General features: G+C 37.7%; 2 protein-coding genes across 8 annotated transcripts in view; both read right to left on the reverse strand.

Annotated features, from left to right (window-relative positions):
- Positions 1-1,615: 1,615 nt before the first annotated feature.
- On the reverse strand, positions 1,616-12,318 carry msh4 (mutS homolog 4). Of its 6 annotated transcripts, none has more exons than XM_015606677.3 (21): positions 11,714-12,314; positions 10,123-10,257; positions 9,748-9,911; positions 9,269-9,379; positions 9,002-9,117; positions 8,401-8,574; positions 7,621-7,750; positions 7,483-7,525; positions 7,312-7,379; positions 6,972-7,046; positions 6,776-6,840; positions 6,324-6,493; positions 6,057-6,193; positions 5,170-5,273; positions 4,052-4,176; positions 3,777-3,977; positions 3,131-3,249; positions 2,900-3,028; positions 2,602-2,776; positions 2,367-2,455; positions 1,617-2,217 (listed from the first exon to the last, which is right to left on the reverse strand). In XM_015606677.3, exons 1-21 carry the CDS (start codon positions 12,012-12,014, stop codon positions 2,020-2,022), a joined length of 2,829 nt encoding a protein of 942 aa, XP_015462163.3. In that variant the 5' UTR covers positions 12,015-12,314; the 3' UTR covers positions 1,617-2,019. The 6 variants fall into 6 exon arrangements, 5 of the variants coding, with proteins under 5 accessions (XP_022528593.2, XP_022528590.2, XP_015462163.3 ...); XM_022672873.2 differs by having other exon boundaries at positions 1,618-2,217; positions 9,748-9,849; positions 11,714-11,847; XM_022672872.2 differs by lacking the exon at positions 3,777-3,977 and having other exon boundaries at positions 1,616-2,217; positions 11,714-12,315.
- Positions 12,319-13,961: 1,643 nt separating this feature from the next.
- Positions 13,962-26,089, reverse strand: part of atg2b (autophagy related 2B) — a 29,117-nt gene continuing 16,989 nt past the window's right edge. For both annotated transcript variants that reach the window (XM_049463885.1, XM_049463884.1), the window contains exons 25-43: positions 25,926-26,032; positions 25,502-25,594; positions 25,315-25,385; positions 25,149-25,225; positions 23,209-23,379; positions 22,886-23,018; positions 22,508-22,710; positions 21,562-21,791; positions 21,168-21,285; positions 19,782-19,973; positions 19,520-19,621; positions 19,041-19,119; positions 18,721-18,928; positions 18,550-18,619; positions 18,363-18,445; positions 18,069-18,190; positions 17,696-17,850; positions 17,186-17,335; positions 13,962-16,278 (exon numbers count right to left, since the gene is read on the reverse strand). In XM_049463885.1, the coding sequence (XP_049319842.1) occupies positions 16,048-16,278; positions 17,186-17,335; positions 17,696-17,850; positions 18,069-18,190; positions 18,363-18,445; positions 18,550-18,619; positions 18,721-18,928; positions 19,041-19,119; positions 19,520-19,621; positions 19,782-19,973; positions 21,168-21,285; positions 21,562-21,791; positions 22,508-22,710; positions 22,886-23,018; positions 23,209-23,379; positions 25,149-25,225; positions 25,315-25,385; positions 25,502-25,594; positions 25,926-26,032 (2,595 nt within the window). In that variant the 3' untranslated portion in view covers positions 13,962-16,047. The remainder of the gene's footprint in view (positions 16,279-17,185; positions 17,336-17,695; positions 17,851-18,068; positions 18,191-18,362; positions 18,446-18,549; positions 18,620-18,720; positions 18,929-19,040; positions 19,120-19,519; positions 19,622-19,781; positions 19,974-21,167; positions 21,286-21,561; positions 21,792-22,507; positions 22,711-22,885; positions 23,019-23,208; positions 23,380-25,148; positions 25,226-25,314; positions 25,386-25,501; positions 25,595-25,925; positions 26,033-26,089) is intronic.

Consider the following 26,089-nt stretch of genomic DNA (forward strand, 5'->3'; position numbering starts at 1 on the left):
AGAATGTTTATAACTACGGAGTTTAGTGCACACACCACGGCTGCAGGGTTAGACTGTTGAAGGCTACTGAAGACTATAAAAGGCTATTGGAGGTTATTGAAAGGGTTATTGGAGCAGAAATCAGTACAGGCTGGTTAGATAAGTGATTCACGTCTTCGTCCTTCGCTGCGGTGAAACTGAATAGCGCTGACACAGTGATGTTTATTAAAATCATTAAAACAGATTTTGTCAGCTATTGTCTTATAAATATTTACACAGAACTTATATCTCTCCTAAAAAAGCGTTTATTTTGGTCAGTAACACTCTTCGTAACACAAAAGGCATACCATTCTTTCGCCTTGAAGCACAGCCGTCCGTCTGAATCAGCTTCTCTTTTTCTGGACATTATGGGATAAACATTTCACCCGCGAAGTTACACCTTCCCTCCGGCAGGGTTTCCACATCAATGACTACACTGCCTTGTAGTGGCAGTAAGCCGTAACTTCGCGGGTAATACAAACGACAAGCATTGTGGGAAACGTAGTTTTTGGTCAAAGCACGCTTCTGATCCATTTATTATAGACACTAAGATCTTACAAGCTCTCGCGGGCCACATAAAAGGACGTGGCGGGCCACATTTGGCCCGCGGGCCTTGTGTTTGACACATGTGAGATAGATAATGGTAAGTATTTTTTTCCCAACTAATTAGAAGTTTACACGCGTTACAGACTGAAACAATAACAATAATATATCATTTTTATAATTAATAATATTAATAAAACAATACATCATTATTATTTGAATTACAATAATCTCAATTAAAACAGAATTGTCCTAATGTACACTTCTATTTATCACAACGCTAAGAAGAGCCTATTAAATCCACTAGGGTTGGGTGATGCTGTCAAAAAAAAGTTTTTAGTTCTTACAAAATTTTAGTTTTTTTATTTGTAAACAGACAGCATTATGTAAAGTGATGAGTTATTGTTTCCTTTTGTATTTTTTTTTTTTTTTGCGAAATTCCCTCAGGCAGCTTTTTGGTGTAAAGATGTAAAAATCTTATTTTATTGAATCTTCCAGCCCTAAAATCCAATATTTTTTTGTTTTAAATTGTAACCTGGTTTCATTTTTTAAAAAGCTTTAAGGATTCTGACTCTAAAAACGAACAAGAGAAGCTTAAGTTGTGTTTTCACAAAATTAATCTTATTGTCTTTTTAGGAATAGAAGTTTGTTGTTTGCAGAACTGTTTACATCACATTCTGCTGGCCTAAACAATATCCCAGCATTATAAAAGGCGAGTGAATCAAAGTGTCAGTGAACCAAACGTTCGGTACATTTAAACGGACAGTTCTAATGAACCGATTCAAATCAACTGAATCGTGTTTCCAAAAACGACCATACGGCTCTGGCCAAGCTCATCCAGCGAGGACGAATTACAGCTGAGCTCGCGCCGAGGGCGGTGACAGCGTGGCTTCTCGCGATGAGTGAGTGGAGCTCCGCCCTCACTATAGCTCAGACCGTAGTTTCCTTATTTGATGAAGTAAACCGAGTCTGATTCAGCAGAGCGTTTAAGTCAGAACTGGAACCAGTGAATGTACCAGAAGATATTTTTTTATTATTATTTTTTTTTATTTATGCAGTATTCCTGAACGACATAGTTTATAAAATATGACTAAACACCTTAATAATATACAGGTTACTTGAGACTGAAAATGACAATTATTGACGCTTCCAGAACTTTAAAAATGAATCTTGTAGAATGACAGCGGTTTAAAGTTTTTTTAATTGAAGGCAATGTTTAAAAACTGACCCTCTGTGCTATAAACATACATAAAAATTAACTGCTTAACTGTGTAATATAAACCCATAAACCCAATGTTATCTGTCTTTAAACCACAAGAGAACATTAGTCTATACTTACATATACATTAACAATAAATAAATTAATTGTTACTTCTTTAGTTACTGTTTGCCGTATTGGTCATCCTTCTTGCAAAATCCTTGTTACTAGGGATTTTGCAGTCCTGTATCTCTAATAAATCAGGCAGGATTCACTCCATGTTCATGGCCCTCTAGGATGCTTTTTAACTCTGCCTCATACTGTCTCTTCAGACCCTTCAGGTAAAGGCACAGGCTGTCAGAATCCAGCCTGGAGTTTCGGGCAGTCTGCACACATCTCATGGCAAGATGATAGTCTGCTCTCTGTCGCTGTGTGGATGGGTCACTATGATGCTTTCCCTAACAGTTCAGGAGAAAGTGTACAATGGATTACAATCATTTACAATACAAAAGTAAAAAAAATATGTCTGGCTTGTCTTCATGTGACTTGTGAGTCATCATACAGTCAAAGTAAGCAGGTAAGATAGAGTAGCAAAAGACAAATTTACCCATAACTTTTGGCTGACTTTGGCTGCAATAGACTTTGCCTCCTGGATGATGGATGGTGGCATGGAAGTCATCTCTGCTGCTCGTATCCCTTTAAAGAACAAACAGTGATTGCTTTTTATCAACAATGCAAATACAAAATGAGCTGTTTACAGATTCTGTTCAGTTAATTCATTGATAATTTTATTGCTTTTTCTAAAATATATAACTTGTAATAAAGAGAATAAATTAGACAACCATAATTGCGTTCCTCAGAAAAGCCCCGAGTCAGCAGATAGGTATAGACCACGCTCTCTGTGCTGTTGTCTTCCCTGCGAATGTGCTGAACCTGCATGTGCTGGTTCTCCACATTAGGATACAGAGTCTCCAACTGACACAGTTCCAAGTAGTGGGTAGCAAACAGAGTGAAAGCCTAAAATACCCAAAGGAAGCATACACTGGTTAAGCATCAGTTTCTTCTTTATACTGTTAGCAAATTTTTCACTGCTACAAGGTCAAAAATAGTGCACATTTCAACACCTGTACACTGTTATACCTTCAAATTGATTAGGAATTCACAGACTGCATGGCAGATACCAATGCCCTCCTCAGCACTAGTGCCACGGCCCAGCTCATCAATAATGATGAGTGACCGTTCACTTGCAGTGTGCGTTATGTATGACACCTGACAGTCCAGAAAGTCCACAAATTTGTATGTATTAGTATGTTAGTAAATGTATTACAGCACGTAACAGGGCATATGTATGTGTTCTATTTTGTTATTCACCTCTTTCATCTCAACCATAAATGTTGATGAGTTTGTCTCAAAATCATCATCTACTCCAATTCGGGTGAATATCTGATCAGCAACACGAAAGGAGGCATATTCAGCAGGTACAAATGACCCTAAAGCAAAAATTAGAGAATGATTTTTACAGTTGAGGGGTTAATAATATAACTAACAAATTAAAAATTCTTCAATTTCACTTAAAATGTGTTAAGGCAAAAATGAACACCCCATTACAAAAATTACTACATCTAGTATTTTGTATTTTGTATGAGTTTATGATTTTTAGAAAAGCACCAAGATATATTGCAACATCTATCCTTTTCTATTCTTTGAGATAAACCTTTTTTGGGTGTACTCATTTTTGCAACATGGTCTTGAATTAATTTCTTAGGAAACGTTTTGGGTGTGGATGAACAAATCTTGTTTGCAATAAATGACCCACAGTTGGGACACATATATGGAAGTATTTTGTTGTATTGTATTCCATAAAATAAAGTTTTCTGACAAATCTGTTGGGGTGTACTCACTTATGCTAGCACTGTATATTAACAAATTAAGTTATTTGCTTAGATTATTTAATATTACAATTTCAAGATAACAGCAAGATCAATGGAAATCTGATTCCAGTAACAAGCCCATTTACCTATCTGAGCCATGATTTGGCAAAGGGCAACTTGTCTAAGGTACGTGGACTTTCCGCTCATGTTGGGGCCTGTGACAATAACAAAGTTGCTTCCTTCAGATATGTAGCTGTTGTTAGAGATGGGCTGCTTGCCAGTAATCCGTTCCAGGGTAGGATGGCAGCCTTGCTTTATCGCCAGTGTGTCAGTGAACTCAGGGCGCACTAAAAGAAAGAGTAAACACACAGAAAGGCCGTACCAAGCTTCATGCTAGAATGGATGTGGCATCAGTTCCTACCATAGTCCGAGAGTGTGCAAGCATTAGCCAGGGAGAGCAACATATCCAGCATGGACACAGCATCAGACAGCTTATACAAGCAGTGTATCTGCTCGTAAACACCATTTAGTAGGCGGCAAATCACCCTGCAGAAATATTGTGTAAAGTAATAAAAAAAATTTGTTGATTAAGTTCAGTAAAACATTTATATACAATAAGTAGTGTCAATTCTACTAAAAAAACACTATATATATATATATATATATATTGTGTGTGTGTAGAAGAAAACAAATATTGATATGTTGGTTTGGCTTCTCTGTGAATTTTAGCCACATATTTGAATGTGACTTATGTAGTTTATTTGTATTTATTTTATAGTTTTTGTAAAAAAAAAAAAAAAAAAAACACTTACTGCTCAGATAATTCTTATTTCATTTTTACAAAACTGTGTTTCTGAGGAATCAAAAAACACTGTAGGGCTGTTTAACCCCACATAAAAGGGTTTATTGCATGCCCCAAGGGAGGGGTGGTCACTTAGTCAGGGGTTGTTAACGTGGGTACTCTGGATGGGCTGGTTAGGCCAGCAATTGTTTTAAAGATAGCAATCTGGTCAAGATAATAGGAATGAAGTCCTGGGGGTGGTGTGTTATGCTATGGAATTTGCCTCTTTTATCTGTGGTATAACCTCATTACTCATTAACCAGCTGTATCCTGTAACTTAGGTTATTGTGTACCAATAATTAATTCATCTTTGTGACCATAACCAAACATAAAATTGTATCTACTGGTTGCATTGTTTATTATTCTAAACTATTCTAATTCTGTAATTAAGAGCATAATACTATACTTAATCTTAAAGTTCTTTGGATGTTCATATTATTCAAATAAAACTCATATGGTTTCTTTTTGAAGTCAGATTAAATAAATTAACAAATGTATGAATTAATCTTCATTGTTCCTAGTAACAGTACTTAGGCTGGGCTTCCGGAAATGTGACTGTGAAATAAAAAAAATAGATAAATAAATAAAATGGACCATGCCAACATGACACCATTGGTAAAGCTCTTGCTTAATTGGACTAGTGTACACTAAATTACTAAAAAGCAAGATGTGTGCTTATGTTTTCGTTGCTCACTCACATATAAGACATGTGAAATATCTCCTTCAGGGCCTCCTCACAGCGAGAATTCATCTTCATCAGGTCTAAAGTGGTGAAGCTGTAGTTGTTTTTCTGTCTGGTTACCTATGGTGATCATATTAAGTCTTTGGCTGAGAGAGTTTCACACTCGTATCTAACTTATTTTTACTCACTACTGCATTAAACAGTGCTTTTTGAAAGATTAAAACAAAATCTTAACATCAATGGCATAGGCTTTCAATATATAGCTAAACTATGTGTAATCTTCATCCCTAAAGGTGCTGCACACGATTTACAATCCAATACACTTTCAATTGTTTTTCAAATTTATCAACATTCTGGCTGGGGAACGGGCAGAGTGAGCAGAGATTGCATGTATGTGGCACATGCTACATAAACTACGCAAACTGCCAGGGATAGATGTCTAAGAAACAACCTAAAAAAAAAAAAGATCAGACCAACATAGGCTAAACATAAAGCATGACAAATGTGAACATTGGTAAGGCCTTCGGACGATAGAAAGACCTCCAATTTAACTGGAGAGTAACACTGATTGATTATTTTTGCTCTTTGGCAGAAATGTCTTAAGTTTTGTCTCAATTTTTCGTTTTTGATATTTACAACTGGCTTCCTGAGCAGAAGAAATTGTAACAATAGTTTGCTAACCCATAACCTAGCCAACCCTAACCTAGAGTTTCTCAAATATTGTAAAATGGTATTTCACCATGCAACATTTGCAAAGTGTTTTATAGACACAAATATCTAACAAGCACAGTTGGTTTATTTAGATTCAGGGTGGAGCATCTGAAGGAGCACTAAAGGGAGGCTTGTGTTTGTTTTCAAATCTTCCGAGATCATATACAGCACCTTTAACGGCTAATGTCTCACTTTAATGAACTCTTCGGGAAGATGTCCTTCAGGCAAGACCACACCCTCCAAGCTTAGCTGGATAAAGAAGCCACGAGCAGTACTAAAAATGGTGCGCAGGGGCAGGCCATACTTCTCTCCCAGCTGATCTACCAATCCTAAACAAAGAAAGAACAATACTAATATTACTGAAAAAAACAAAAGTATTGTACTTTAGCAAGAATCATCTCACATCAGTCAAATTAAAACACAAAGCAGTTAATAAAATATACCACAGCAGCAGCTCACCTGCAATGTCGTCCACTACCTCAGTGTAGGCTCGCCGTGCGATGTCTAGGAATTCATTGACATTAGGGCGCACAGCATAGCACTTCTGAGTGCGCATGTTCAGACTGCCTTTCAGGGAGGTGGTGTCATCATTGATTACTGTTTTGATCTCATCCAATATGCTCTTGAACCTATGAGAAGAAAAGTGAAAAAAAGCTATACTAAATGTTAATTTTTGCAAAAAATAAAAATCATGCTTAATCCATGCAAGCAAAGAGTCGATAAAGTAACAGACTTGTTGGGACTTAAACTCATGATCCTCAGGCCATAGTGTCAACATTAAAAAAAAAACTAAAGTAAAAGGTTTAAATCATTTTAGTAAAATGAATACATGTAACATCCAAGCTCCAACTGCTTACACAATCCACTAATTTAGTGTGACTAATTCTGTACAATGTGTGTGTATATATTACCTGCCATCTTCCAGTGAAGTGTGATATGCTTTCAGCAACGCTGTTTTTGCGTTCTTTAACACCTCCTGTCAGAGAGGGAGCTATGCATTATCTGCACCAAGTTTACTCAAAGCCATGATCATCCTGCTACTGATCATATCCAACCATGACCCTGGATATTTATTTTTAATTGTGTTGACAGTTAAACAGTTCTCACCGTCAGTGGAGCAATCAGTTCTAGAGTATGCTTCAGTTGAATGACTTGCAATATCTTTGCCTCAGCCACTGCCACCTACATGATATGCAAAAAAACTAGGAGAGGTCAGCACAGAACATTTCTTGCTCTGTTTTGCAAAATCTTTATAGCATACACTTCAGTTACGTGATGCACTAATCTCAAAAACAGCCAGTTATAGGTAATGGGACCTAAAAATTATTTCATAAACAAACCCATACACTATTTGTCTTAGAATGCCTGAACTTAAACAGAACAAAGGTCTAAACCTGAAACAATTGCTTTAACTAAACACTATGAATATTCTACAAATCTACTGTACCGTCTCTTGCTTGGGGACTTGAACAAGAGAAGAAAGTAGTTGATCTACATCCAAGAAGTGTGTAATTGCTGCAAATAAAATAGAAACAACAATTACTGCTCCAGGAAATGTTGTTCTAACAATAAACAATATAAATAAAATAAACAATGGTGTTAGAAAAGAGAGTCTCACCACTCTTCAGACCAAAAAACAGTTCCTCGTTTTGCAACAGTTCCTGCAAACGGACCAAAAAGATGCAGGATGAATGCCTGTTTAGAATGAAATAGGTAACATCTGGTAACTACATAATGGTATGAGTTCAGAGTTTACCTGTATGGCGTCAAGGCGCGTATTAATGGTGTCAACATCTAGCAAAGGTTCCAGAATGTTGGAGCGAAGCCTTCTACCACCTCCAGGGGTTTTGGTGTGGTTCAAGACACCAAACAGAGTGTGATCGCTCCTAAACATCACAACATATTAACTCTATGCTATCTAAATGTCAAAATCAATTCATAGTTTGAATTAACTTCTGCTACACTTGACTGTGCACTCCTATGTATGCACACACTCATATATACACACACTAATCAAGCATAACATTACGACTATCTCCTTATTTCTACACTCATTCATTTTTTTAGTTGCATTGATCATATAAAAGCACTTTGTAGTTCTAGAATGAGAGACTGTTGTCCCTGGATATACAAAATATTTGCGTGCCAAGGAAAATTGCTATATTTAAACATCATATGGACAAATAGAATGGGAAGCTTAATCTTTATATTTACAAAAGTTTTTTTGACCTCTCATTGTAGATCTAAATTGGCATTAAAAGGATCCCCTTTGCAGCTATGACCAAATGTTTTTTCAATAATACCACTACCAGCTAACTACCAGCAACTGAGTTGTTGCAATGAAAACATACTATTACAATTCAGTGAGCTTTTTAGAACCACCCATTGCTTCACAACTGCAAGGTTAAATGCTTAATATATGCACTTGTGGCAATTGGACTAAATCAAACACCTGAATTCAATGACCAAGATGTATGTCCCAATACATTTGTCAAAGAGAAAACACAAGACTATGCTGGTTTAGCTTAGTTTTTACCTTTGGTCCCTGTTGTTAATCACTAGCTCCAGGTTCTTGGCTGAGACAGAGTCAATCATAGTAGTCTGCTCACTGCCAGTGAAGCTCACTTTAAGAGACTTGGGTGCATAGACAGAGTTCTGAATAAATTCAACGTACTTAAGAAGGGCAGCTGCAGATGCAAGGCAGTAGTACCTATGGAGGACAACAGTGAGACAGGACAAATCAAAACTGCACCTTTGAAATGTATGACCATCACCATGGAAGAAGACATTACCACATTAAGGTGTGATAATAGTAATATGTATGTAAATTGCTCACTAGCCAAATGCTACAGCCATATACTAAAAGAAGCCATATTATTGAATGAATGAAACAATTCATAGTGCAAATTAAAACAATACATTTATATATACAATATGTGCTTATCCACCCTACAACAGTGGAGCTGCCCAATTTATACTTCTATGTTATAAGGATTTAAAAAATTATTATAATTGTAAATAATTAAGACTATTTTGTTACATAAATAAAAAAAAAATAGTGGAAAATTAAGAAAAACATAATTTATGTAGTCACATATGAAATCTGAACTCAGTGAATTAATAAATGTGTGGTATACTTGGTTTGTACTTCCATAAGAACAGTGCTGAACTCAGGGGCACAAAGCTGCTGGATGTACTCTAGCCCTTTCCTCTCGTTAAAGTACTTCCTCTGAATGGCAGTGAAAGATACCGACTGATGCAGAAAAAATAAAATATTACACTGTGCATTTAATCTTAAAATTTAACAAACAATGACATTTTTACTGTACACCAACAGATTGCAAATAATTTTGTGTGCACATATTAGTATAATTATCAGTAAACAAGCAGTAGCATACCCATACCGGAACATTTTCTGTGATGAGATTGAACAGCTTGGTCCCCTGGCCTTTCTCACTAGCAGTGTCGGGCATTAGAATCTCAAGTGGCATCAATATATGGAGTTTGGTAATAACCTGCATTGTGTTCAGACAATATCCTTAAATCTGCAGTGTTACATACATGCTATGTACAGAGAACATGTTTAAACAAAGCCTTCAGTGAACAAAAAAAGATCATTTTTTAAACAAACATTTTAAGGAAAAATACAAACACTAAAGTCAGCTTTAGTAACAAAATTAAGACTGTTGTTCAAAGGGATTCATATTGCAGAAAAATCTATGATTCTGTTGGTATGCTATAGGCATGGCCAGGTTAAAGCCAGACTGGGTAGTAATAGGTATTTAAAGCAAACAGGAATAATCTTCCATTGGAGAGAAACTTTCTAGATATTTCTATTAATTAATTTCAATTACATATGTTTTTTTACAGCCCAAGTTTTTACCTTTGCATATGTCCCAGTGTCTGCAAACTGAGAGAGAACCAGCTCAGGGGATTTCATGTTGATGCTGGACAGGCCAATCTCTCCTCGGGCTAAACCTCTGCCCTCCACCACAGCCACAATCACAGAGGAGGAATGAGACAAAGTGGCAGATGAAGATGTTGTCACTATATGAACAAAAGAGTAAAAAGAAAACTGTGCTTTGCTTCGACTTTGCTTCAGTCTCCAAAACACGGTAGACCTCAAGGTTTGAAATGAACAAATGTTCCTTTTGTGACATTTCCTATTTGATTACTTGATTTTGTATAGTATGAGTAACTACTGTCAATATGTGGATAATTAATTAATCTATGTTTCTATTTCGCTATTTAAACTCACTGCTAAGATCCCTCTGAGGTAGTCGTCCAGCATTTGTGCACCCTGCTGATCCAGGAGTCCTCACAGTCAGACTGCTGGAGCTGTGGGCACCACTTATTGGCCATGGGGAACCAGAGGAGCTTAATCTTCTCACACCTAAATACAGAGGTTTCAGAAACTCAGACAACCACACAAACTCACTATAGCGGACATTAATCATACTAACTATATAAATAATAGTATTGGGACACCTATTATTTCTTCTCAAGGGCATCAAAAGAAGTGTATCTTGTTTTTAAATAAATAACCATCACTACCGCCAAGATTACTTCTTCACCTCATCCCCAGCCCATCACAAAACTATTGGCTGGAGCTCTATTTTTCCAGAGAAGAGTGTTACACTGCTCCACAGCTCAATACAGAAGGCTTTATACTTTTCCATCTCACGCCTTGCGATAGGCATGCTGCCAATAGGTATGACAATATGAGTATCTGCACCCGAGAGTCCTATTCTGTTGGAAATACTTATCTACAGGGACTTGCACACTGCTATTAGCAAACCATGTTGAAATTAATTTAATTTTTTGATATAACGTTTCTTCGTTAATAATTTCTATACAGTGGATGGTAATCTAAAATACAGGTGGAATAAAATCCAGGTGCTTCTAGATCACCTCTACATCTTCTCAGTGCATAAAAATGCCTATTAAATGTTCCTAAATAAGAAAAGATGGCTTTAATAAAAAAGGCATAGCTCCATACTTCCAGGATCTATACACATCAAATCAACTGTGACTTCTATTTTCAGTTATGGGGAGAATGGGACACATGTTAATATTATGTCAAATACATACATATTTACTTTCTATTGTATTTGATAGATTTTAGCATTTCAATAGCATTTCAGCAGCATTGTACAAAACAGTCAAATCAACTGTGTTTAGATCAGCTAGGTGTTAGCAGACAGACAAACCCTTTTACATTATTTTTGATACAATGTCTCTTCTATTGTATATTTCATTGTATATATATTAACAAAATAATCAATAGCATTTCAGCAGCACTACACAGAGCAGTAAAATCAACTGTGTATAGAACACCTGTTTCAGCAAACAGGCACACACTTTTTATTATTTTTTATACAATGTCAACTCTTTTGATCATTTTATTTTTGAAAAACCAATAGCATTTTAGCTGCATAACACTGCAAAAAAACTGTGTATAACTATGGTGTATATAACTTTCTATGGTCATACGGTTACAGGATCATTATGTAGCATTATTATGCGTTAGTTAATTATCTGCTGGTTAAAAATCAAACCAAGTTTACTGTGGTTATCAAAAAGTGGTTCAACTTAATGTAACTGAACGCGTTTATTAAAAGAGGTGTAACGTTACACAAACTTTGGACATATAGCCAGTTAGCGTTAGCTAACTAGCTAATTAGCAGCAAACGCTAACTAGCTAGCATTCGTGTAGGTAGCGAACGTTAATTAGCTAACCTAACTTAGTCAGTTTGTGTGGGGAATGGCCGTGTGGTAAAATTAGCTATTTATCCAATTGGATATCCTAGCTTTATCTTTCTGGTTAATGTTAGTGTGACGGTTTCTACCTGCCGCAGCCGGTGTTTGGTGTGAGACCGGTAACGTTACTCTGGCGGCGGCAGCAGCAGCAGTAGTAGTAGCGGGAGCAGGACGCGCGGCGGGCGTTGACCCAGAGCATGAAGCGGTGCTGGCGCCATCAGAGCCGTATGAGGTGGAGAGAGGTGAGGGCGTGGGGCCGGAGTCCTGCAGCCGCCGGAGTGGAGCCCGGGTAAAGCGGGGGACAGGGGGTGTGGAGGTGCTTGTGCCGGTATCTGAGCTACAACCAACCGTCACCTCTTCCGTGCTGCTTCTGAGCAGCTGCGCGTTCATACTGAAGCTGTCTCCAAAACTGAACTGTGAGAAAAAGCCCGCGAACCAGGAGACCGGGAGTTAACGGAACGTACTTAAGCTAACCTAGCTAACAGTGTTGTGTTCGGTTTAGAGCCAAACACGGAGCTTTAGCGCCCTCTAGTGACTGATTTACACTGATCTAAGTCACTGAGACCAACCTAAAAGATTAAGGTTGAAATGCTGGATATACTCTGTCTGGCCAAAAAAAGTTGCACCTGGATTTAACTAAGTAAAAGATCTGGGGTGGCTGCAGATGTTCAGGTCTAGATCCAGTAACAGTATGTGCTCAAATAATGAGGTCAGCTGACTATGCAAATATACTAAAGGAGCAGGTTATTCCAACAATGGATTTTTCTTCCCTGATGGCAAGGGCATATTCCAAGATGTCAATGTAAGGATTCATTGGGCTGGAATTGTGAAAGAGTGATTCAGGGAGCATGAGATCATCATTTTCACACATTAATTGTACACCACAGAGTCCAGACCTTAACCTAATTAAGAATCTTTAAGTGCTGGAGAAGCGGTCAGCCTCTACCATCAAATCATATATATTGTTTGATAGTGTTATACTTGCCTGCAAACAGTAAACAGTAAAGCGTATGTGTTAGTAAGGGAGGGCGCTAATATCGGGTGTTTAATATGCAGTGATGTCATGAACACAGCTTTGTGTTTTATCCGTAGCCTTAAAAATTTATTTAAATAACTAAATAACTAGCAGCAAATTTAGGGTACTGTTCTCATCTGAGAGATTTTGCTCTACCTTGAGTTTGGCAGGATGACAGGGTCCAGATCCATTCTAATATATTGTTATTAATCTACATCTGGGAGGTTATCATGTGTTTCTTTTCTTGGGCGCTTTTAGGTACGGCACGAGTTTTTACGCATCTTGTGCGCTTTTAGGCACGGCGCGTGTTTTTTCGCATCTTGTGCGCTTTTAGGCACGGCGCGCGTTTTTACGCATCTTGTGCGCTTTTACGCACGACGCGCGTTTTTACGCATCTTGTGCGCTTTTACGCACGGCGCGCGCACGTTACACTATAGAGTCTTTACGCTGCGCTTTTAGGCACGTTTTTACACAGCTTGTGCGCTTGTAGGTAAGGCGCGAGTTTTTACGCATCTTGTGCGCTTTCAGGCATGGCGCGCGTTTTTACGCATCTTGTGCGTTTTTAGGTATGGCACGAGTTTCTACGCATCTTGTGCGCTATTAGGCACGGCGCGCGTTTTTACGCATCTTGTGCGCTTTTAGGCACGGCGCGCGTTTTCACGCATCTTGTGCGCTTTTACGCACGACATGCGTTTTTACGCATCTTGTGCGTTTTTACGCACGGCATGCGCTCTTGCTTTTTCTGTCTTTACATGCTGTTTCACATTTTCAGTTACTCTATCAAACAAAAGATCTAAATAAGTTTTAATTTGCCTTACCTTTCCCACAAGCAAGCCAGCCCATCAATAGATGCTAATAATAGGGTATGATTAGTCTTGATTATAGTGGCAGGTCCCATCTATTTGCTATGGGTCAAAAAGTTACAGAGTTTACCTCATAATGTGACAGATGAGTTGGCACTACCTCTCTGTGGAAAAAAAAACAAAACGACTTTATAAATTGTAACAAAATAAAGGAACATAATATGACTAATCTCTCCATCACACTGCTTCAAGGTAAATATATGATATTCATGATATTGTTTTGTGAATGTTGAAGTGTCAGCTGATCTTAAATGTGTGGGTCCATTAAAATGAACATTATTTTTCATTGACAACAATGACAGTGACAATATACACAACTTAGATAATTATGAACTTTTATGAGTTGGAAGGATTTTAAATCAGAACTATACCAGTAATGATGAGGTTCTGACCTAAATAAAGCGTAAAAGTATTTTACATGAATTCATTTCATATTTCATTCATATTCAAAGGAACGGGTCAACATTAGATATTTTATTTCCCTTTTTGTTGATATACATGCTTTCATATAAACTGCAAAAATTAACTTTACATTTATGTACAAGACCTTCAACTACCTTTTGAACAAAAAAAACATCCATCACAAATGTTAAGTACTTAAGAGAAAGTTGTGCAGATGCAAATCACTTTCTCTGAACTCTAACGCAAATGCAATGCATCTGTCAGTTTCCCAAATGCTTAATCTAATGTCTTACATAACCGTGTAAAAAAAAAGAAAAGAAAAAAGAAAGCACATGTACAATTCACGATTGCACAATCTGTACAAATAAGTTCAAATAGGTTCCTGTTAAAGACATATGATATGCATAAAGATGAGTAAGTTTGTTTGCTTGTTTTAAATGACATTTGGTGTTTTGTGTGGAGAATATAGATTTCTGTCCTTTCTGAGATAAAGCTGCTTAAGAGAAGTATGTCTTACAAGCAGATACAGTATATACACTGACCACCTCACCAAAAACCATGACCTCAGTTTTAAAAGTATATCAGTGTACATAAAAAAAGTGCAAGTGACCATTACAACAAAATATTGTCAAAATGTCCAAATATAATTTTTAAAGCATGGTGCTAAAGACAAATCTAGGGAAACATTTTTAATTCTACAGCCGTATTATAGCTACTACAACTGGAATTCAATACAGTTTAATTGCAAACAGGTAAGTGTGAGTCCAATAAACAATGTTTTATAAACTAAATAAGCCAATAAACTGGGTAGAAGAGGTGGACTTTCTAGAGTGTAAAAAAAGTAATAATCTGTCTGTTTATCCCTTGTTCTTATTCATTTTTCAATTTTTCATTTTTCAAGAGACAATGGCATTGAAAACACAACAATAAACTCTTCAAAATGTTTGCCAGAGATCTAAGGGCATACCAAAAAGCAGAGTTCTTTATGCTGCATTTCATTTACCTCGGATATCAGAGCTGGCAGCATTTCAGTTATCAGCTACCATTGTTAGTATTGTTCCAGGTTGGCACTGATAGCGATACCAGTGGATGACAATGCATTATACAGTATTTTGCTAATTTAAACAAATAGAAGTTGGAGACTGATTTAAGACTAATTTAATAAAATACAAATAGAAGTGATACACAGTATAACACTACTGCTTTTACTACCATTAATGAGTAATGAAACCATCTTGGATTCTGAATTTTGGGCTACTGAGGCTCTCTAAACTTGCTGAGTAGGAAATCCGAGCTCAAAAGGATTGCAGCATTAGGGAGCCAGATATCTTAAAGAACGAAAGACGAGGACTGTCTATTAGGAATGCCCCATTGCTCTTTTCGTATTGGACTCGACTTTGGGCTTAAGTTATCTGGCTAAACCAACAAACTGTGATGTATGGTATACCCCTCAACTTGTGTGCAGATTATCAAACTTGTCAAAACTGAGCCTGACACCTGAAAACTCATTGATCACCACTGGATAGAATAAATAAAATGGCACAGTAATCACGCTCAACACAAGACATATCTTTCATGGAAAGTTTTGAGCACACATTAACAAGCATTTTATAATAATCCTATGAAGGCACTAAAAGGATGTCTGTCAGTGGGGCGTCGAAAAAGCAAGTTTACAGAAAAGTACTCATACCATTGCGTACAGGAAAGAGGAAGGAACTTCAGACAAATCTGTTGTGATTATTATTTATGCTGACAACAATGCTCATCTCCGAAGCTGCTGCTTTGAGACATATTATTATCAAATGACTCCAGTTCCATTTCAATGAAAAGTGCTGCCAATAAAGCAAGGAATTAAGTCCGGTAATATTCTGCCTTTGACAGCAGCATTAAAGTAAGCTAGAGCTTTGCTACTGTGGTCTTTGCTGAATCTCTGTTGATTCTCAATCTGTTGAATGAGTCAGTGAGACACCACCATGGCCCTAAATAAACTCATAAGCAGCATAAAGGAAACACTGACTGCCTGACTATGGATCAGCTGTTGAAGACACCAGGTGATAACATGCCAATCTTGTGTAGTGTCTGATTAGCAATTCAGTGCATCCATCATGGCCGTCAGGCTGAAACCTGCACAAGCCCTCTCTGTTTACTCCTCTCCCAGACGCCATTTCTGCGACTCCTCCTGGCGAGCATCTGGGTGAATCTGGTTCCTCATGCCTCCCAGCACATTGGAGGTTGCTTCTGTGGCAACGATCAGAGGTTTGACAACAGCAGGAGGCAGCTGGCGCAAGACTCCACCAACTGCGCCTGTCATGCCCCTCTGCTCGTGCTCGCGGGTGGCCGTGTCGTAAATCGTCAAAGCTGTGTCTGCAATGCCCTAAGGAAGCACATGTGTGAAAGCAAGCAAAACATTACAACATTGTTTTTATCAAAAGTCACAGAGAATTAATAAAAAAAAAACTTCACTTGTGGGTTGATGCATTTTCAGTCAAAGGAATGGCTGCACAGTATATCGTTTTAGTTGTATCATATCATTATGTGAGTGTGTGCATGCACAGCAGCCATATTTCAATGTACGTGCAATATCAAAATTTGTTTTTAAACTTCTTTGTTGTCTGAAACAAATGGAAAACTCACATTCTTCTCATTCCAGAAGATATATACCAGAGACAGATAACATCTGCACAACATTTATTTTATTTCATGTCAATATTGGATATATTAAACAATATTTCACTGGACATCTATGGCCCATCATGTGCAAATTGCATTAATAGAAACTATGTCTAAAATTACATGAATTGGAAATTATAAAATGATTAACCCAGAAGTGATCAACTGACAGGAATGAAAGTTAGTGGACAGAGTGACTCAGAATTGCAGTAGGTCATCTTCAGTGACATGTCCAGCTTTTGTCTTGATGTGGAAACAACCAACAAATCTAAGCTGCATGGAAGGATTTTTAGGAACATCTTTAGGAACCTCTACAATACTATGCCGAGACATCTGGCATGATACAATATACATGCATTACATACTAACTCTGTATGTGTAGCTCAATAAAAATTGGGGTTGCACGTATGAGTCTACATTTTGTATTATTTATTGTTCCTGGTAACCTTTATCTTTCTTCAAAATAGCACCCCAATCTGATACTTCCTTTTGGATGCAAATATTTTTGCTAACATTTTTTAAATATTTAAAAAAATATACATGTTTTTCCAGTATTATGCAGCCCTAGACAATTGTCAGTTTCTAAATCAAGTAGTACAGAGAGTACATACCTCTTTAACTACACTGTAAGCCTTGGCCACACCTTCTCTGAGGTCCACAGGTTGATGAGCTAGTCGATAGCATGAATATCGTTTGATCTTTTTGCATTCTCTTTCATCTGGCACTGGTGACACCATGTCATAGGCTGTTTCTGCAGCTGCCTGTACAAAACACATAAAATATGTTTTTAAGAGTCTGTATTGTTAAGTTTTGGTGAACCTGTGCTGACTGCAGCCTCAGCGTTCTGTTCTTGACTGACAGTGAAACCTGACTTAGTAATCTGGTGTTGTAGCCCATTTGCCTCAATGTTTAATATGTCATGTATTCTGAGATGTTTTTCTGAGAGTGGGTATCTGTGTTACTGTAGCTTTTCTTTCCCTTCCAACTTGTCTGGCTATTGTCTCTTGATCATTCTTTCAATGAGTTTCTGAGAGACCTTAATCCTCCTTTGGATTTGTGTGAGATAAACCAATAAGAGTAAGAACTTTCTTATGCAGAGCGAGGAAATGAACAGAATTTACCTGGATGGTTCGCACCATGCGATTGGTCAGCTCCAGGGCTGCCATGGCAGTAGAGGTCCCAAATGAGGCAGTGCCCCTTTGGAAGCCCCTCACAATCCGCCCATCCTTCCGATACTGTTCTATAGGCAGCCACACAAGATCCCTAAATCCCTGGACTAAACACAGATCCAGAAATGGAATATGAGTTCATTAGCCCCATTTAAGAATCAACTGGAATAAATTGTGTTCATTTTTTTACCTTTACAAACAAGAGAGGGAATTAATACATATATTTAAACTTCATTTAGGTAAAAAAAAAAAAAACCTGAAAGAAAAACACGCTTAAACTGGGAAGTATGATGAATGTAGGGCATTTTGCATGAAATGCACACACCAAGCTGCACTAGAGAGTGTATGGGTCCAACTCCACCAAGCAGCCCTGGCAGCTGGTTCTTCTTGATGTCACTGAGCCATTCATTAATGGCATAAGAAAACAGCTTGTCCACACCCAGCAGTCTGCAGAGAAAAGTATGTATTAATTGTATTGAGCTGTCAGTTAGAATTACAAATAAATGTGAGTCATTTTTAAGATAATTACTACTGTCATATTCAATAGCATTTTTTTCAAGTAACATTACTCTGTATAGCTTCATTTGTAGACAGCAAAAGAAAAGTGTTAAAACTGCACCCTTGTCGGTAGCAGAGTCGGCGCAGCTTCAGTTCTGAGCAGTTTAGCTGGGTTAGCCCAATTACAATCCCCGCAAAAGTGCCCTGAAAAAAAAAAAAAAACATTTTACGTAAAATCTGATATTTTTTGGCAAAAATTGGCAAACGTTAAAGTAAGTGGAGTAATAATGCCTTAACAAATATATCACCTGTTCCATGGCCATATGTTTTCCATGGTAATCCAAACGTATCGGCACCTCAGAAGTGAATCTGAACTCTCTAAAACAGATGAGAAATATATTAATCTATTCTTGACTTAAGGCAAATAGACAGTACAAGAAAAATCTTTAAAACAAAAAACAAACAAAAAAAATGCACACCTGAAGAAGATGGGCTGATCAGTGAAGGATGTGGAGGCAGACTCAGGCACATGCTCATGGCTTGAGGCTCCAAGGCCGTTCTGACTAGAGCGTGTTTGGGTAGGCACAGAGATGATTGGCACAGGGTCTTGACCTGCTCCCCCGCTATATTTGGAGAAAGAACACGCTACCTCTGGCCCAGGAGGCTTTTTTACAGATACACAAAGTGCTGCAGCAGAGAGAGGTAAAATCCACAAGGTTAAAAAAAAAAAAAAAAACACACACACCAACCAGAACACCACTATACGTACTATGTAGTTCAGATTTATGTGAATACTTACCCTCCTGTTCTGGTGGGGAAAAAAGCTCCACGTCTGCAGCCAGGCTGGTAAAAAAGTCTTTCAGAAAGAACAGAGCATCCTGCAGAGAAACAGATTACAACAAAACTTCAATAAAAATTATAAAATTATACAAATTTGTGCATAATTAATTTGTGATGTACACAAAATTGATTATAGGTTTAATGTGTTTAAAATACTCTATCTGATTTTATTATTTATCCTTTATTGTTTTATTTTTAACCGTATTTATGACGTATATCCAGCACAAACATGACACTGAGGATTGAGTAATGTTAAATTTATGCACAAATTTGGCATCTCAATATATGTTTAATATTCTCAGCACATAAAACTTAAATTTTACCACTGTAAAACGTGAAATACTTGTCTATCAGCGTGAACTCAAAATAATAAGGGTTTGGATGAGGACAAGCTTGCTATGATACGTTACAATATGAATGTAGAGTATGATGCAACACCTGGTCAATATTGAGGCGGAGAGGCATTAAGGAGACACGAAGACAGCACTCCTGAGGAGCCTGGCCGGCTTCTGGACACATGTGAAGTGCTCTAACCATAAGCTGCAGAAACAAATACAAACAATCTATAAAAATATATATACTTGCTGAAATGCCAAACTGCTACATGCATTTGCACATTTTCCTAATAATGTCTGATAATGTCATCTGAATGTTTATTTTAAACAAATATGATCTTTATTAGATTAGGTGTGTGATTCACCATGTTGGAATGGGCTTTCCTGGGCATCTCTTTGCTGGAGTAGAGGTAAAGAAACTTGTTCATCATAGAGGAGGCCAGTCTGTCTCGTATTTCTAAGTCCTGCACTGAGAACACTTGTCTGGACACCGGTTGCTCAGACAGTGAGCTGGCCTCAGGAGACACCTGGGGGTACACCTCATGCTGGAACCGCACCTGAAAGCATACAAATGATATCTGTTAAATATATGCCTTTTTGCCCCTTGCACCTTCTGAATTTCTAAACATGTTTTAACAATATTCCCAGCCTGTTTTTTTTTTAATTGGCTGTTTTCTACAAAAAAAGAAAAAGTAAATCCACAAAAAAAGTAAAATAGTTAAAAAAAAAAAGTTATTTAGATTCAGTGATCAGTAATCAGCGTGAATACTTCCTTTAACAACCGCCTTGGTTTGGCCAAGCCACATCAAATATAAATCTTATTTTGACCTTTAAATACCGGCAGCTGACATTCAAATCATATAAGACAAAAAAACATGTGGACAACTACCAGTCTGAACAATATTAAAAATCCATTTCTAAGACTCTCTACCCAACAGCGATCAACGCCATACTGTCCAAAGAAATTCTGTAATCTACCACAAATCTCTCCAAAAGCAAGAAAAAACTAATACAACATCTAAAGATCTGCAGTCCTCTTTTTCAGATAGGGTCAAGCTTATGACTCAACAATCAAAAAAAAGAAAGAATGAAATCAACGGCAGATTGAGTCTTGACATGGACAGATCAGATTACAAAATGTAAAGTAGAGCTTAAGTCAACATCTAGCAAAAAAAAAGAAGAACAAAACTTTTTAACCTATTAAAGTTACAACTCTCTTACACTCTAGTAGTGATAGTGTAATGGCTTTGTGATGCTTTGATGCTTTGCTGCATCAGGATCTGGACTTGAGAAAACTAGTTGAGAAAACTATTAATAACACTAATGTAATGCTGAAGTGCAGCTAGAATCTGATGGTCTTGTGGCTAGACCTAAAGGGTGCTGTAAAACATGATGGACTACAAATGTCTGTGATCTAAAGCAGTTCGGCTACAAGAAGTGAGCAAAAAATTCTTCCAGATCATTGTAAGACACTACAGAAAGCACCTGGATGAAGTTTTTGCTATGAAGGGGAAAAACAGTTAATAAATGGAAGAGGCATATTTTTTACACAGATAATACCTTTTCTTTATTAAAAATATTGAATATTTTTACTTAATATATAAATCAATAAATATACAAACTATAACATTTAACTACATTTAGTGTTTGAAATACACATACATTCAGATATTCAGACACAGGCCTTAAAATTACACAGGGAGAACTAAACCCTTTAAAGTTTTGCTGAGCTCAATTGTGGCTAAACTGACCTTGCTGAGCTGGATCTCCATCAGCACATCTGGGTTCCTGCCCCACCCTCCCCCAGAGCGAGAGCCACTCCGGACCTGCCTCACTGGGGTTTGAGAGGGGGAACTATGAGGAGTGCACCTGCAAACAGTCACATACACACACACACACAATGTGCCATCAGATCATCCTCAGCACTCAAACTACAGTATTTCAGACAACACTGAATACACGGTATATTACAAAAGCATTAGAGGGACAAACCGAAAAGGGACAAACAGCTTTTTTAGATTTGCTATTCAGGCTGTGTGTCTTATTCCCTCCATCAGACCTTGCACAATCAAGGCTGCTTTGTTCCTAGATAACACTACAGTGATTAAAACTGACATTAAGAGTGACCTTGACCCACGGTCTTACCCTCGACTGCGGGCTGGAGAGGAGGACAGTGGCCCACTGCCAAAATCCTTTCCGCCGTACAGGTGCCAAACCACAGAGATCTCCTTTACCAAGTACCTGACCTCAGGCACGGGAAAGTGCAATGGGCCCCTGCTGCCACTGGTGCCCTCTAGAGGCTCACTAAAATGGTTCTCCAGCACCAAAATGGGCTCAGTGGTCAGCTTCTGTACAACTGGCTCTTCATCCCTCTCCTGTCAAACACAACATATACAAGTAAATGTGCTGTATATATACACTCCATGCAGGTATGTGTGAAAGTTTAAAAGCGTTTAAAAAAAATATAAATATACCAATTAATTCTGTGCTCTATAGTAATACAATATTTTATTTTTGTGGTCCCTTTGGGGACAATATACACTACCAGTACATTGGCAAAAGTATCTGTTTACCCATGCGATTATCAAATTTAGATTCCAATCACTTTCATAGCAACAGGTGTATAAATGCAGGCACCTAGGCATACAGACTGATTCTACAAACATTAGTGAAATAATTTGCCATTCTCAGGCACTCCACAGTGAATTCCAGTGTGATACAGTGATGGGAGGTCCAGTCATTACATTTTTTTACTAATAATATTCTATAGTCAACTATCAGTGCTATTTTAACAAAGAGACTGAGAACTAAAGCAACTAAGAAACAAAGTGGTAGGCCACGTAAAATTACAGAGCAGGTTCAGCAGATCTTGAGGTGTATAGGTCAGCAACTTTCTGCCAAATCAATCCCTACATGGAAATTGTCAGTTCTTAATGCTTATACTGATCAACTGTTTTTCTGTGACATTTCTTAGGGTCAGTAAATGTTTTGTGTTGGTCATGACCCCTTACTCAGTAAATGCAGCAAAACTATTTTGTATTTGTTTTTAGCTAAAAAAAAAAACATCCCTAACATTGTGAAAGCATCTTACTGCAGCTCTGGAGCCTGGAGAGTCCAGGATACAGAAATCATCTGAGTCGTGGTGTGTGCTCGGTGCAGGTGGGGAGATAAGGGGTGAATGCAGTGTGGGGTAGACTGGACTAGGCTCCTGCCCCAAGTTTCCACTCTCATCCGGGAAGAGGAAGAGATCAGAGCGTGGTGGGTCATGGTCACTTATATGATCCTCTTGGACACCTACAAAAGTATGAGCCATTGTATTTTTATCAGAAAATGTTTTTCTGTTTTCACATATTACACATTTACAATAAAAATATAATTGTACATAGCAGTACATGTGGTACATAGCAGTAAGTAACAATCATATATAAAATGTAAAGAACAGGAATCAAGATTAATAGAGGTTCCTGACCATTGGACTGCAGGGTGTGTCCCTGCAGGGAGTCTGTCTCCTCCATAGCGTCACTCATCAGGTCTTGCAGCATCTGCTGCTCAGCCTCAGGGAGCAGAGGGGCCTGGGATGGAGGCTGGCTAACTACATCTGACTGCAGAGTACAATAAAAAACACATTAATCATTGCCAGTTTGGGTTTTACATTTACAGGCTTTCTACACTTGCTAGAGATTTAATAGTTCTGGCAGATAAACAAGCAAATAATTTTTGTAAAATTATTTCAGATAAAAAAAAATCCAGATTTATAGGACATAGACAAAGAAGAAGGCTTTAATAACTCACCTTTGCTCTCTGTTTGGGAGTGCTACTCCTGCTCTCCTGCTTGGATGGTGGCAGCAGGTCCCCGTAGCTGGCGATGTACTGAATGAGGTTCATAAGTGCAGCACAGGAATCTGAGCAGGTCCGAATATGAATGACATCACTCGAGCAGCGCAGCTCGAACCTTGGTTCAGTCTAACCCACGTAGAGATTACAACCAAGAGTTAACATGAACATTAAAGTTAAAAATTTACACTAAGATAGTCAAGCTTTTTAAAAAGTTTGTTGAGTGTTTTTTTTTATATTTACAGCACAATACAAAACAAGCTTTACAACAAAGCAAGTGGAAAAATATGAGGGAGAAGTAGCCAGACCTGTTTTAAAGTCTGATATACTTTTGATGAAAAAAGTGAGTTTAAACTACAAATACTTTGGTAACTACATAAGAGTGAAATATTGATTAATAAAAAAATTCAAATCAAATTAGAATCACTTCCAACTGTGGTGCAAAACTGTGTGTAAACATGAATGTAAATGATTAAAAGATTTCACATTTTGCCTGTTAAAAGTCATAAAAAAAAAATCTAATAAAAGCATGGTAAATCATGGAGAGAGTACAAACGACTAAAAACTACTAAACTACTAAAAAAAAGATAACGGTTTACAAACATAAATTCATGACTTGTTTTTGCAACTCCTCAATGAGGTAGAGCTTCCCCACAAGCAGGTTAACCGTTCTCCGCTTTAGGTATAACCAAAGATGACTGGCTCTTTTTGTTGAAGGATAGGATGTAATGCTGGATGACATACCCTTGTTGGTGGCACAGTACTTATTGTGTTTTGACTAGCAGATAAAATGCACCAGGAGTGGCCAATTTTTTAAAACTCCTGAACAAAAACTCTTTAATGCATAGTACAGTGATTTATATTACATTTTTGCTGCACATCATTCAATTTAACAGGATTTTGTACACTCTCTGTAATGTACAGTTGGATGAGTGTCCTTTAAGCCAGTGTTTCTCAACCAGGGTGCCGCGGCACCCTGGGGTGCCGTCTGGCTTCATCGGGGGTGCCGTCAAAATATTGCGCCTCACGTGCATATTTCCTTTCTAGAGTCAGCGCGTGTCGGGGTGTGTCCCAATTCACAGGCAGCATACTCTGAAGGATGCGACCCACAGAGATAGGCGGTGTATTACTGCGCAGCTGTGACGCAATCTGCCTTCAAATACAGCCTCCAATGGATGCGGCCCCTAAATTGGGACACACTGTAAAGTTTTTTTCCCCACGCGATGAACTGCGAGAGTTGTGTGAAGCACTCAAGCTCGCATGGAACGCTTTTTAAAAAGAAGACTGCAGATTCAGATAACTCTGAATCGGAGCCATTAACTTCTTCATCCAGTGGTAGTTCAGCAGTGAGTGTAGCAGAGTATTTCACTCGTTTGAAAAGTCAGGAGGTTTCCCGCTAAATATTCACCTGAAATAAAATATTCCGCCAGCAACACCCCTAGTTCTCACCTGATGTATTGCCCCCGCCCCCCAATCCCGTTTAGCTCCCTCTAATAAATAAATGCAGAGTATATGTTTAATACATTGTAAATGGGGTGCCTTGACATTTTGCGTACTTTTAAAGGGTGTCGTGATAGAAAAAAGGTTGAGAAACGCTGCTTTAAGCAGTGATGATATCCTTAGTAGTCGATAGAATAAAAAAATGGATCACAACACGATAAAATATCAATATATTTTCCAGCTCTAGTGGGCCATTATATGTATCAATATGTGCATGTTTAAACAATTTCCATACTAATACTTTAAGAATGTCTATTCAGTAGTGGGTACGGTATTGTTTATCAGTGAAAATATATTAGTTAGAGTGTCTCACTAATTTATACATGGGGGTGCACTTCAAAAACCATGATCTTATATTGCTCTTTGCTGCTAATAATATGCAAAAAGTCATGTCTTACCCTTTCCCCATCTGTGCCAGGCTTGACTGCGGTGATTCTAAGCTCCAAAGTTCCCATGTCCACCACTTGCACATAGTCTGCACATTAAAAAAAGAAGTTACATCATTATATATTTACACTATTATATACTATTATAAATATACTATTATATACTAAGACTTCTCACCTCGAGCCAAGTTGACAGACACAGCGTTGCTCTTGTCAGACAGAAAGAGTGCTGCTTCATCTAGAATGATTCTACATAACAAAATAACTATTGTATAAATCAGTATAAAATTAAAAAAAATATATATATATATATAAATGAGTGAATTAATAAATGTGCCCTAAACTGACTAACGCAAATGTACTACCTGAGTGAAGAAGAGGAGTGATCCAGAGACACACTGCTGGAGATACTAAAGGTCTCCACTGTGAGAAGAGACCTCACTGGCAAATACAGAGGCCTGTAATGAGACAGAGAGGGTGTGGTTTTACAATGAATCATATTTATGCTCATAGTTACACAAAAGTGTACATCTCTGACCAATTTAATTATAATTCCTTAAATGATACATGATTTAATGCACATAATAAAGCACACACAACTGGGCCTGAATTAATTGTTTATACAGCAGCAAACAAAATGCTACAAAACAATATAGGTATAGAAATATTAGGTAACACTTATCTAAAGTTAACCTAACTGTTAAAGAAGGTGCTTTATTTATGTTTTTCTCATTTTCTCATCGAAACTGGAACGAGACTCTATTTAATTAATGGCAAACAGATGGCCACCTGTAGTCCAGGGAGCAGCTCCAAAGGTGTAGGTGGAGGGTAGTAACAGAGGAAGGTGGTGTATAGCCAAGCACAGGTTCATCAGACACATTTAGAAAATCTACTATCTGGAAAAGAAAAAAGAACACTGTTACAATACTGTTAAGAATAACTATTACAAACAT

This window comes from Astyanax mexicanus, chromosome 14 (genome assembly GCF_023375975.1).
Source record: "Astyanax mexicanus isolate ESR-SI-001 chromosome 14, AstMex3_surface, whole genome shotgun sequence".
NCBI lineage: Eukaryota > Metazoa > Chordata > Actinopteri > Characiformes > Acestrorhamphidae > Astyanax > Astyanax mexicanus.

What these genes read in the sequence shown, in the direction of transcription:
- msh4 (XM_015606677.3), bottom strand. Translation starts at nt 12,014, where the DNA reads ATGAACGCGCAGCTGCTCAGAAGCAGCACGGAAGAGGTGACGGTTGGT. An exon ending in ATTAACAACAGGGACCAAAG is followed by an intron (nt 7,751 to 8,400) that starts GTAAAAACTAAG and finishes TGTGATGTTTAG; the next exon opens with GAGCGATCACACTCTGTTTG. An exon ending in TTCCCGAAGAGTTCATTAAA is followed by an intron (nt 5,274 to 6,056) that starts GTGAGACATTAG and finishes TGATCACCATAG; the next exon opens with GTAACCAGACAGAAAAACAA.